Source organism: Vipera ursinii, assembly GCF_947247035.1.
Source record: "Vipera ursinii genome assembly, chromosome: 15".
NCBI classification, from domain to species: domain Eukaryota; kingdom Metazoa; phylum Chordata; class Lepidosauria; order Squamata; family Viperidae; genus Vipera; species Vipera ursinii.
In genome coordinates, this window is record NC_139528.1 from 3,083,835 (window position 1) to 3,096,112 (window position 12,278).

Consider the following 12,278-nt stretch of genomic DNA (forward strand, 5'->3'; position numbering starts at 1 on the left):
ATCTGTGATTCTGTTAAAACACGCAAAACCGAAGCTATGGTGTGTTTGCTAACAAAATGTTCCTGGATCTCCTGTTTTGCTGCTGCAGGAACATGTTGTCCTAATAGTTAATCTGAGCAGAATAATTTTTTTAAAAAAAGAACAACAGAACCTAAACAGAAGCAGAGGGGGGGGGGGAATGCAACCTTTGATCTCTGCCTACCAATGTAACGTCATGCAGAATTCGGTCACCGGGCAGAGCACAGCAAGGAAGAAAGAAATATATATATATTTCCGCAGGTTAATCATAAACTTCATCCCAACCTCCCTTTTGCAGATCGCACGGCAAAGTTTTGCGGCTGTCGAGACGATGGTTTAATTTCCCTCTCGGGAGACACCCTGGAAATGTCAAACAAGTCAGAGCAGAAATATAAATTCGTCTGCTTCGACAGACTTTGGGGGAAACTGGCAGAAAATAATCTGCATTTCTCTCTCTCTCTCTCTCTCTCTCTCTCTCTCTCTCTCTCTCTCCCTCTCTCTCTCTCTCTCTCTCTCTCTCTCTCTCTCTCTCTCTGTTATAGGGGGGGAAAATTGATTTAACTGGTTTGCACCAACTTTTTGCAACGGGGCGAGAATTTACCAGCAGACCAAATTGGGCAGCCTCTTTAAAAATGAGCAAAACCCCCTCCTTGAGAAAATTTCAAGGATCGCCTTAGTGGGTTATTTTTAAATATTAATATATTTTTTTTTACCTGCCTTGAAATGTCTCAGATGCTTTGCTCAAGCGAGAGGCTCCGAATTTGGCCTAAAATGAAATCTCTCCTTAGGATCGCTACTCTTAGGATCAGAAAGAGAAAGAGAGAGCGCGATAGAAGTCTTTGGGGCATTATTTTTTTAAAAAAAATCGTATTTTCTTCTTTAGTTTTAATTTTCGCTCGGGAGGGGCAAGCAAAATGTTTTTGTCCCTCCTGTCCGAGTGAAATTAGATCCCCTTTGTGAGTTTGTGAGATGCACCGACTAAAATCTCGGATTAAAAAGAAAAAAGGAAAGGAAAGGAAGAAAAAAAAAACCACAGGAAAGAAAATTACATCTGCGCTCGAATCACGGAGCGGAAGAGTGTCACAGTGGTTAGAGCAGAAGAAGGCACCGTTTGGGGACAATTTAGCATCTTTGGGGCCAATTCATAAGAATTCGGGAGGGTTAAAAGGATGGGGGCACCCAGTTTGCTTTATCCTCATGGCGATGAACGGGGGGGTCCAGGGGGCTGATGGAAATCTCCCTTTGGTGAAAATTATAAGCTTATGTCCTGCAGGTTTTGTGACTTATTTACGCACGTGTGTACCCGAGTTTGAGTTTGGGGGACCTCGGAAGGGTCCAAAAACGCTAACACAAAATGTTGGATCGTAGCAGATGGAAGTCACGGGATGTTTCTCGCTTCCTGCAGCAGAAGCGGCTAGAACACGGATAGTCCTCTACTTATGACCATTCAAAGTTATGAAAGTGCTGGGAAAAGTGCCTGGCAACTGGTCCTCGCATTTACGACCGTAACGAAATGACCTTGGCGACGGTCTGGTGTTGACAAGAATCGCAGCCTCCACAGACTAATATTTGCAATCTTTCCCAGTAGGGGGAAGCCAGCAAGGAAGGTTGAAAGACACTGCCCTGGGGTGTCTCGTTTAACGACCACACCGCTTAACAACAAATTTTCCAGCCTTTCTGGTGGTCATAAATGGAGGACTGCCTGCATCGAGGGAGGAATCTCAAGATTTTTTTCGGTTTAAACTTTGTTTTCTGATGGTGCCACGCAAACAAAGATTCCTCCCCCAAAATTGCAGGGGAAAAAAAAAGGAATTTATGTCAGTTTGATACCAAATGCTATCAGCCCGATTAGGCAGATTACTGCAGCAGTACAGATGGCCACATAACTTGTCTATGCTTTTGTTTCTCAGCTTTAAGATGGGAGGACTACAATGCCCAGAATTTGCCAGCCAGAAATCTGGGAGTTGTAGTTTACACCTTTTAAACTTGACGATGAGATTGAGAAAAGTGCATTAAAGCACCATTGGTGGGCTGCAATCTTCCAAGGGGCCAGCGGGTGGCAGCAGAGACCTGCAAACCCACTCCTTGCTGCCCCCATCTGGCAGTCAGAGGTACTGCACCCCCGATCTGGTGGTCCTAGCAAAACCAAGAGGACTGGGTGGAGGAGAAAGGGACCTCCTGGCTCCCACCTTCCCCGCCTGGAGAAGAGGAAGGCCAGGAAAGGCCCCGGGTTCAAATTATAAGGCCGAATCGCTTTTAATGATATTCATGAGGGCGTTTTTGAGGCTGTTCTTGCTGGGGGACTTGACGGCGGGCTTGAGGCCTTCAGCCTCGAGGTGGTCCTTCTTCGGTTCCATCTCGATGGTCAGGACCACCTGCCTCTTGGCCGCCTTCTTCTCGATACCTTCTCTGCCGGCTAACCGCTATTTCTTATCTTTGCGCGAGTCTCCAAAGCCTCCCCTGGATTTCTTGTCGCTCTTGGTTAGGCGGCTGTGGTCCAGCATGGCGTACAGGACGGGGGTCTATCAAGAGGGGAGAGAAAAGAAGAGTTTAGCCAGGGAATAGAGTAGAATAGAATAGAATAGAATAGAATAGAATAGAATAGAATAGAATAGAATAGAATAGAATAGAATAGAATAGAATAGAATAGAATAGAATAGAATAGAATAGAATAGAATAGAATAGAATAGAATAGTTGGAAGGGACCTTGGAGGTCTTCTAGTCCAACCCTCTACTCAGGCAGGAAACCCTATACCATTTCAGACTAACTAGGCAGGTTCAATTACGGTCGTACGTTGGGGACTACCTTTACGTCTAACAGATCCTTACTTGGGGGGGGAACGTCTTCCTCTCGCACCCCCCAAAGTCTCACCTGATGGCGCCGTTTAGAAGAATCCTTCCCCAGCCTCAGTTTCCCTTTCTCCATCGCGCTAATTGGAGACAAGAACAGAGATGTGCGTTGATGAAAAACCGGGGAGCAAGGAAACCCCTTGCCTAAACCTCAATTATTCTAAAATCCTGCACCCAAATGCCGAGCAATTAACGGCATTTAAAACAAACAAACAATCGTGGGGAAATTGCCCCATTCCTTTCTTTGGTCTCCCTCTCTCGTTGTGCTTCCTGTGTGTGTGTGTGTGTGTGTGTTTCAAAGTGAGTGGGAGTGAGAAGACTTTGATGTGGGATTAGCGTAGCCCTCCCCCAGCCCTCCCTGGTTGGAAACACTGCCACAACTCCAGGCAAGGCTGAGAGAGCCGAAAGCAGTAACCTGAGGCCCAGCAGTGAGGCAGGACTACAGGTCCCATCATCCCCCAGCCGGGCATGAGGCTGGAAAGCTGGCAAAGGGCTCTCGAAGGAAGGGTTCCCCGCACCTTTAGCAAGAGAAGGATAGTGGCAGACAGAGGAGCCGGGGTGTGTGGTTTCTGGGTTTACCTGAGACGCCTCTGGAGGGTGGCTTGTCTCCTCAGCCAGCAGTACCTGATGAGGTAGGCTATCAGCAGGACCACTAAGACCACAGCCAAGACGCCTCCGATGATGCCACCCAGGACTTGGCCGTATCTGGTAGGAACTGGAGAAGAAAGAGAGGAGGGGAGAGAGGGAGAGAGAGAGAGGAAGGGAGAGGTAGAGAAGACAGACAAAAGTGAGGAAAAGATGGAGGAGGAGAGGGAGAAGGTGAGGAAGGGAAAGGAGAAGATGGAAAAGGAGGAGTGGAGGAGGAGGAGGAGATGGAAGAGGAGGAGGAGGAGGAGGTGGTGATGGAGGAGGAGATGGAAGAGGAGGAGGAGGAAATGTTATTAAAATATACATTTCCAACTGGGTTTGTTCAGCAGTCCAGCCTCCACTCAATCATTTTATTCCAGCCACCCATTCACACATCACCCCAAAAGGTTGACCTTTCCCCATAGAAACCCTGCATCCTGGTCCATTGAGTTCGATGGGATGACAACCCAAGGAGAAGAGATTGCACAGGCTTAATATGTAGAGGGAAGAAATTGGGGAAAGAGTCTGACCAGAAATAATTGTTCCTTCCTTCCTTCCTTCCTTCCTTCCTTCCTTCCTTCCTTCCTTCCTTCCTTCCTTCCTTCCTTCCCTCCCTTCCTCCCTCCCTCCCTCCCTCCCTCCCTCCCCTTAGGCCAGAAACTTCAGTTCGCCCCAAAAGTTGTGGCGTCACACTTATTAAAAATGGGAAGGTCATGGTAACACCACAAACAATTTCTCGCCGGTCAACGAGCATTACCGTTCTCAAAAACGTAGAGGGTGACTTGTGATGTTCTCCCCACAATGTCCGGTGGGTTTTTGACATCGCAAGTGTAGGTCCCGTTGTCGGTGTATTCCAGGTCATGGATGATAATGGAACCGTCTTTCCAGCGAGGGTCCCCGATCCACTCAATGCGCTCCTTGAAGGACCCAACGTTGTCAATGTAATGCTGGCCTTTGGCGTAGTGAAATATCTGGGGTTGAATAAGAGCAAAAGAATTGGTGGGACGAAAGTTACCACCCGCCTGGAAGAATCAGATCAGGCTGCAATATACATGGAACCACAAGAAGGCGGCAGAGGCTAACACTCTGTTTTTGCTCTGGCCCTCTGGTGGTCATCCGAAGTTCTACAGCCAAAATATTACATGTAGTTCTCCTACAATATTGAAGTTGCTCATCTTCTAGCAAGTTCTAGTTTATCAATAGATACAAATTATATATATATATATAATATATTATTATTTTACCGAAATACTGTCCTTTCCACGTTCCGGCTGAAAGTGCCAAGTGATGGAAATGTCATCGGAGATCCACTCGTTGGACCAGAAAGAGCAAGAGAGCTTAATTTTAGATCCCACTGTGCCGTGGACCTCGTTTGCCGTGTAAACTTTGATGGCCAAGGTTGGAGAGAGCACTGCAGAAAAGAAAAGAAAAAAAGCAGAGAGAGGTGAAATTAATCAGTAAATTAATGAATGGGTAAATCCCAGATCACTTTCCTAAGGCTTCTGCCCAGATCCCAAAAAGGCAACCCCACTTAACAACAAACAGGTTAAATGAAATTTCAAAGCCCAAAAGTTAATCCATTGGCAGTTGCCACATCCAGAAACCATGGTTTGTTTGTTTGTTTGATTGATTGATTGATTCATTCAATTTCTATAGCTACCCATGTCAATCAATGGCTTTGGGCAGCTTCCAATTCCCAGATTATACAATTAAAAGTAAAAATATGAAAAAGAAACAATAAAATTTGGGGGGGGGGGTAGCTGTCCTGGATTCCTGTGTACCTGTTGAATTTACACATAGTTCCCAACTTATGACCACAGTGGAGGCCGGAGAATTGGTCATTATCTAGTCTGATTTTCCATTGTTGTTGGTGTTTTTTTAAAAAAAAAAATTAGTCTATGCATTTGGGGGAAGTTTTTCTCAGTTTCGTTACTTATTTGGGGGGAAAAGAAGTTAAGCACATCAAACAAATTTTTTAAAAAAAATCCGTGTGAATTTCTTTTAAAGTTTCTCCCTTGTTCAGATTGGCCCTTAATTTCCCCCACACACACACAAAAATATGGTCACTGCACTGATGTGTCATACATCCAGAGGTGGCTGTGTAGTCCTCCGTGGGACAATTAGCCCATGGAGCCATTTTGAAGGTGCTGGCCTAGAAATCAGGAGACGGTGAGTTCTAGTCTCACCTTAGGCATGAAAGCCGGCTGGGTGAGTTTGGGTTAATCACCAGGAGACGGTGAGTTCTAGTCTCACCTTAGGCATAAAAGCTGGCTGGGTGAGTTTGGGTTAATCACCAGGAGACGGTGAGTTCTAGTCTCACCTTAGGCATAAAAGCTGGCTGGGTGAGTTTGGGTTAATCACCAGGAGACGGTGAGTTCTAGTCTCACCTTAGGCATAAAAGCTGGCTGGGTGAGTTTGGGTTAATCACCAGGAGACGGTGAGTTCTAGTCTCACCTTAGGCATAAAAGCTGGCTGGGTGAGTTTGGGTTAATCACCAGGAGACGGTGAGTTCTAGTCTCACCTTAGGCATAAAAGCTGGCTGGGTGACTTTGGGCCAGTCACCAGGAGACGGTGAATGCTAGTTTCGCCTTAGGCATGAAAGCCGGCTGGGCGACTTTTGGCTAATCACCGGGAGACGGTGAGTTCTAGTTCCACCCAAGCCATGAAACCTGGCTAGAGGACTTTGAGCCAGTCCCTTCGAGCCAGGATGAGGTCTGCTCACCTCCTTGATTTGTTGATAAAGCTAATGAAAGTGGGATAAAAACCCGACGAATAAAAATTGAGTAAACAAAACGAAGGAAGGAGAAAGAGAGAGAGAGAGACACCGCCTCATTGTTGTGATACGAAAACCCACAAGGCGCTTTTGAGTTTTTGTGGATTTCTCCAGCCCCCCCCCCCACTTCTGCCTCCCCACCCCTCCGTCTGGGAAGTGGGAAGGGATCCTCAGTCGCTCCTTGAAGCACATTGCTGAGTGATCTCGAAATTGCGACATTTCCAATCAAAGGACCCTTCTGTGCAGCCGAACAATCGTCTCCTTCTCTACCGCCTTTGGGGTGCAAATTCCAAACTGCCGGGGGCCGTCGGATTGAGTGGCAAATTTCCCTCCCGATTTTTGGCTGGAAAAAACAACAACAACCTTTTCCTCCCCTCCTAACCCTCCCTATTTTTTCCCTTTTTTTTCCTGGCACGATTTTGTGCAAATGACAACCTGGAACTGTGACGAACCCCAGGTTGCCGTTGTTTAAATGAGTCAGGAGTGGTCTGATTTTGACAGCTATAGAGAACCAGACCATCCTGTTTTACAACCGTTCGGTCTTACAACGGCCCTGAAAAGAGCCGCTTGTGAAAAGATTCTAGTCCTCATGATTCTAAACGGAACAGAGCTGAAGAAATGGGTTTCTCCTGAAATATTCACCACAGCCCGGTTTGCAGTTTCAAGCTGAGGGGTTTTAATTTATCGGCGGAGACACCGAGAGTGCAAATAAGCTTTGCTTCCTATACTGCTCATCCTCCTCATGGTTTATGTAGTCAGTCACATCTGGAAAGCTGGGGAGGGAGGGATATTCCTTCTGCAGGCAAAGCATGAAGATGACGTGGTTTTAGCAACCTTAACCCCCAGGCTTTCTGCTCACCCAGTTTGCACAGAAGCCGAGGGATAATAGAAGATTAAGCAGGCAGAATAGCGAGTGGAACAATAGGGATTTTGAAAAGGGAGAGAGGAGGAAAAAAATATTAACGTTCAGGGATGGCAAGAGGTAGCTGCGGGTGTCTGTGGCAAGCGTAAAAGAAAATAAATTGAAAAATTAATCACGGCGTTCGATTAGCACCTTCTAACCTGTGTACTGAGGGAGTTTGCTATCAAATCAAATTGTGACCAAGGTGCCTTTAACTTATAGCAATGGCTATAAAGTAAAATTTCCTTCCTTCCTTCCTTCCTTCCTTCCTTCCTTCCTTCCTTCCTTCCTTCCTTCCTTCCTTCCTTCCTTCCTTCCCTTTCTCATTCTCCTTCCTTCCTTCCCTTTCTCTCTCTCTTCTTCCTTCCTTCCTTCCTTCTCATTTTCCTTTCCTTTTCTTCTAAGCCGAGGACAGCATCCCAAAGGAAGGTGTTATTCTACAACATTTTTCCAAAACGTTGCTCTCCCCGGAATTAAAAGCCACTGCATTCCAGTATTCACCCATTCCTCATTTCTAATCTCCACCGCTCCTGTAACTTTTATTTTATTTTTATTTTTTAAAGCAGTTCGCATTAAGCACTAGGTACCTTCACCGTCTTGACTTATTTATAAAAATAATAAATACGGGATATTAAAAAAAACTAAAATAAACATAAATAAAATAGTTCTTTTGGCTTCCCTGTCACTGAGGTTTTGAAAGCGAACAGAACTCGTCTTTTCTGCTTCTCTTCACCCATTTCGGCAAGGAACAGCTGGGTGAAACATGTCAGCCCAGATTTGCACGGTTCATAAACCTCGATTCCTTTGCCCATCTTAAATAAACCAGGAAATTACATTGTTTGCAGTGCTGTAGTCTGTCTCTCCAGGGCTCAGGGCATTTGGCTAAGGAACACAGTAAAAATAACCCGGCTTGTTCAACCTTTGGTACAGGATGGAAATAAACTGGCAGTATTTTTATTTTTTTTATTGCACTGTGTAGATACTGGGACTGTGGAAAAATACGTTCAGAGAAATTAAGAATATTTGTTTCTTAGATCTCCTTTCCTATTTCCCAAACCCAATTTTCAAACGGGGTGGGGTGTGTGTGTGTGTGGGGGGGGTGTCCCTTCCTTGGGAACATCTCCTGCTCCAAAAGACAATTTCAAGAATCCATAAGCACGGGAGTTAAAATGAAGATGTAAGAAAAAGGGGTAGAATTAAACTACCTAGAGATTTATAACATCGTTTAAAAATTCTCTTTTACTTAACCCCCCCTGGCTGCAGATAAATTTAATTTGTTCAGGTCAAACCTGTGTCTCTTAAAACACAGTTCTTACTTGGCTTTCCTTTCCCACTCCCGGTTCCCACCTTAACTCCTCTGAAGATAACAGGAAGAGATTTCAGAGCATTATAAAATATCTTGCTTTTATTCTGCTAATGCGCTTTGCTTTTCGGCTGAATGGGAACCAATTTAATCTGACTGGCACCGTAATGGGTTGCATTTTTTTTTCCCTCCCGAGTTGGAAAAAAGAATGATCCACTCCAAAAATGAGACACTTTGCTGCATCCCAAACAACAGAAAACAGGGTTGTGTTTTCGAGACGCTGAGACGGACGACGTACAAGTTTAATAAATAAATCGTTTTCTAGATTAAAGTCATCCACGAGCTTTCACTCATCCTACAAACCACGTTTTGTCCAGTTTGAGGGTAACCACAAGAGGAAAACTCAGCCCAAGGTGTGTTTTTTTCCCCCAACAAACCACAATCCAGCAAAGTCCAGGAGCCTTGGTGGAGCAGTGGGCTAATGCCTCCTTAAGTAACACCAGCTGCCTGCAATTAGTGCAGGTTCGAGTCCCACCAGGCTCAAGGTTGACTCAGCCTTCCATCCTTCCCAGGTAGGTAAAATGAGGACCCAGATTGTTGGAGGCAATTAAGCTGACTTTGTAATAATGCCGCTTGGGGTGTGTGTGAAAGCCCTAATAAGCAGGCATATACATAGAATGAAGGCTACTGCTAAGCTTGTAAGCCGCCCTGAGTCTTCGGAGAAGGGCGGGATATAAATGGAATTAAAATAAAAATAAATAAAAAGTCTCTGTGTTGTGTGAACCCCATTACTCAGGTTTTAAGGCGTGACAAGACACAGTTGTTTCTCAGAACGATAAGAGGCATCGTGATTGTTAATTATTCAATTAAGCAAGATATAGTCACTGCTTTCCCTTGCTTTAAATTGCAGGCACTTTTTGGATTTATGCATGTTATTAAAAGACAGAAGCGTCGGCGTAGCTTGCAATATTTAATAGTATTTTTAGTTGGAAATTTTAACATGGGTTAACTTCTGATTGTTAGCTACGCGGCTCTCCTTAATGGCCCTGTCATTTACAAATCCGTCACCATCGTCTTTCCCCCCCCCACCAAATCTCCTTAAATTGGTCCATCCCCTTAATTCTCCGCAAAACCCAACATCAGAAAGCTCGAAAAGCAAAACTCAGCCTAGATTTTATTGAGGATTTTATTCAGATGCACCGTTTTTGGAGACAATTGAATATATGATGGAAACATTTGAGGCTTTGAGAAGTAAACCGTCGGTAATCTCATTTTCCCCTGGAATCTGCAGAATTTTCCTAGAATCGCCTTCGAGTCAGCCCCCGCTAGCCATCCCTTGAACTAAACCACGATCCAAACCATCATTCGCCAAGCCACGCCCAGAAATCTGAAGGTGAATAGCATAGGTATGCAGAACGGCCCATGAAGCCGTGGCCTCTGCTTCAGTCCTCTTAAGCGTGACAAAAAGGACTTAGCAGACTGGCAGAGGGCCGAAAGACTACATAGCCCATGCTGCAGCACCGGAGAGAGAAAAACCGAAGCTCAGATTCCCAATGCCACAATGCTGTGGAAATTACGTTAGGAAAGCAGGAGACCTCCAGGGCTGGTTCTCAACAATCTACGCCCAGCGCAGAGCCTCCAGCTTCAGAGGCAGTCTACCCCTAAAGGACCCCACAATCAGGGAGGGTTGGGGAAAAAACACCAAATAGATGTCATATTAGTTGATAATATAGTTCTTAAATCTTCTCTCCACCCGAGAGTCTTCTTCTTAACACATATTTAATGTTACATAGTACGTATTACGTTCTTCTCTCTAGATCGTTTTCCTAGCCACTGGTTAAAAATTGTCCCGTGTTCTAAATTATACTGAATCTTCTTTCTCTTTTTACCTTCAATTCAAGGTCAATCTGTCCATTTCTGCACAATCTAAAATTTTCTTAATTAATTCTTCTTCCTCCGGGGTGTTACTTTTGAAGACAGCCCTTGGCCTGAAATGTCTACGGTCGCCTGCTTGAGCAGGGGGTTGGACTAGAAGACCTCCAAGGTCCCTTCCAACTCTTGTTCTTCTCCTCTTCTGCCTTTGGATACTTACGACTTTGGACACACACACACACACCCAGTGATCTCTTTGAGATTTTTCTAAATTTTCAAAATCTTTTCCTTGAGCGTCATGCAACTTACCCACGGTGGACACGAGTAATGACCAGAGGAAGGCTTGGCTCTTTCCGGCGTCAGCTGGACCCCCCATTTTTTTTTTTGGGTTAGTGTCCAAGTCCCAGCCACATGGAGGGGAAGAGCTGGTAGCAAGGCCGAGGACGCCTTCCCGTCGAATGGCGGAGAGGGGGGCACCGTCCGTTTAAGAACTCGCCTGCTGCAAAGGATGCTATCTCTGCAGAAATCTGGAGCCAATGAGAAGGTGGCGTTTGGGGAGAAAAAAAAACGGGGTGTGTGTGTGTGTGCAGAGATGAACCAGTTTCCCCCCCACTCCCCAAAGAGAACAAAACATAAAAGCTTGCATCTATGGTGGCTATTGTTGAGCAGCCTGCGAGCTGGGCAAAGAGGCTGCATTCTTGGCAAACTGTGGGTGAGGGCACAGCCTCTGAAAAATGCCATTTTTCTCGCCTCCCGACAGGCAGAGCCTTCGGCCAGGGATAGGAGGGGTGGGGGTCTGTAATTTCAGTTTTAAAGTCTTTTTTTTAAGGAGATTTCTTGACACAGAATCCACAGCTGGCAGGGTGAATTCCAATAGCAGAGAAGATTTGTAGGGTTTGAAGCACTGATGATGTTACCTAGTTGGGTAATGAAACGTCTGCAAGAAAACCATCTAACTCAGACAGCATCAAGGAGCCCACCTCAATGACCATCAAGCATCCAAGTTACATTCCTGCTGCCTTGGGTCAATTTTGCTCGGCCGTTTTGCACATCACCTGGACCTGACCACTGCAAAGAGATTCTTTACTGAGCCAGTAGGTGGAAAAAAATCAGCTTAATCAATTACAATTTTCCTTGCCCTATGATGCTCGAAGAGGATTTTCTCTCTTAAGAGAACAGCAAAACTTTTTTTGCAGAATTAAAAAGTTCCCTATTTTTGGAGAAAACACTGCAGTGGGCAGCCTGAGGAAAACCTCAACGGATCCGGGTTCAAAATGTGAATGCTAGACAAAAACACCCACAAAAGAGCTTTCGGATTTTGTTCATGGTGGGGCCGAAAATTAGGCACCTGTCGCCAAAGTTAAGATAAAACCCTAAGGCAGAAGAAAAAAAATATCAGATGTCACAAACAGACAAATCTTTTCAAAATCTTCCTCTGAAGGCCACTATTTCAGTACAATTGCGGTTTTTAGTAGGCGTTACACATTCCAGAGAACACACAGGCATGTGTTGTGTTCTCTTTGGTCTTAGCCAAGTCCAAAGTGGGCAGTTGGAAGATGTTGGGTTTGCAAACTGCTGTTTATTTATTTATTTATAGAATATTTGTAGCCTGTGGGTCCTTGGTGCTCTCTGAGCTTGGTGGTTTTCTTGCAGACGTTTCATGACCAAACTAGGGAGCATCGTCATTGCTAGAAGGAAAAAGGGTTTGCTGTCTCTGCAAGCCAGCTGATTTTACATAAAGAGAGAGCAATCCTCTCTCACCTCCTAACCCTGATGAGGTTGTTTAGTTGGGTCATGAACTGTCTGCAAGAAAGTTATGACGGCACTGAAACAACGGACTTATGTCCATTTTTCAGAGTGACCACATTTGCAGCATCCCCAAGATCATGCGATTAAAATTCAAATGCTTGGCAACCGGTTCGTATTTATGAGCG

General features: G+C 45.2%; 1 protein-coding gene across 1 annotated transcript; it reads right to left on the bottom strand.

The window, feature by feature from the left end:
- Positions 1-512: 512 nt before the first annotated feature.
- MPZ (myelin protein zero) lies at positions 513-10,780 on the bottom strand. Its single transcript, XM_083374071.1, has 6 exons — positions 10,654-10,780; positions 4,740-4,906; positions 4,253-4,466; positions 3,448-3,583; positions 2,891-2,948; positions 513-2,540 (listed from the first exon to the last, which is right to left on the bottom strand). The coding sequence occupies exons 1-6, from the start codon at positions 10,718-10,720 to the stop codon at positions 2,442-2,444; spliced, it is 741 nt and encodes a 246-aa protein (XP_083230197.1). The 5' UTR covers positions 10,721-10,780; the 3' UTR covers positions 513-2,441.
- Positions 10,781-12,278: the final 1,498 nt, after the last annotated feature.

Excerpts from the sequence above, each read along its gene's own strand:
- MPZ (XM_083374071.1), bottom strand. The coding sequence starts at position 10,720 with ATGGGGGGTCCAGCTGACGCCGGAAAGAGCCAAGCCTTCCTCTGGTCA. Across the intron at positions 2,949-3,447 it reads ACCCTCCAGAGGCGTCTCAG|CGCGATGGAGAAAGGGAAAC; the intron begins GTAAACCCAGAA and ends GTCTCCAATTAG. Across the intron at positions 2,541-2,890 it reads CTTCTAAACGGCGCCATCAG|ACCCCCGTCCTGTACGCCAT; the intron begins GTGAGACTTTGG and ends CCCTCTTGATAG.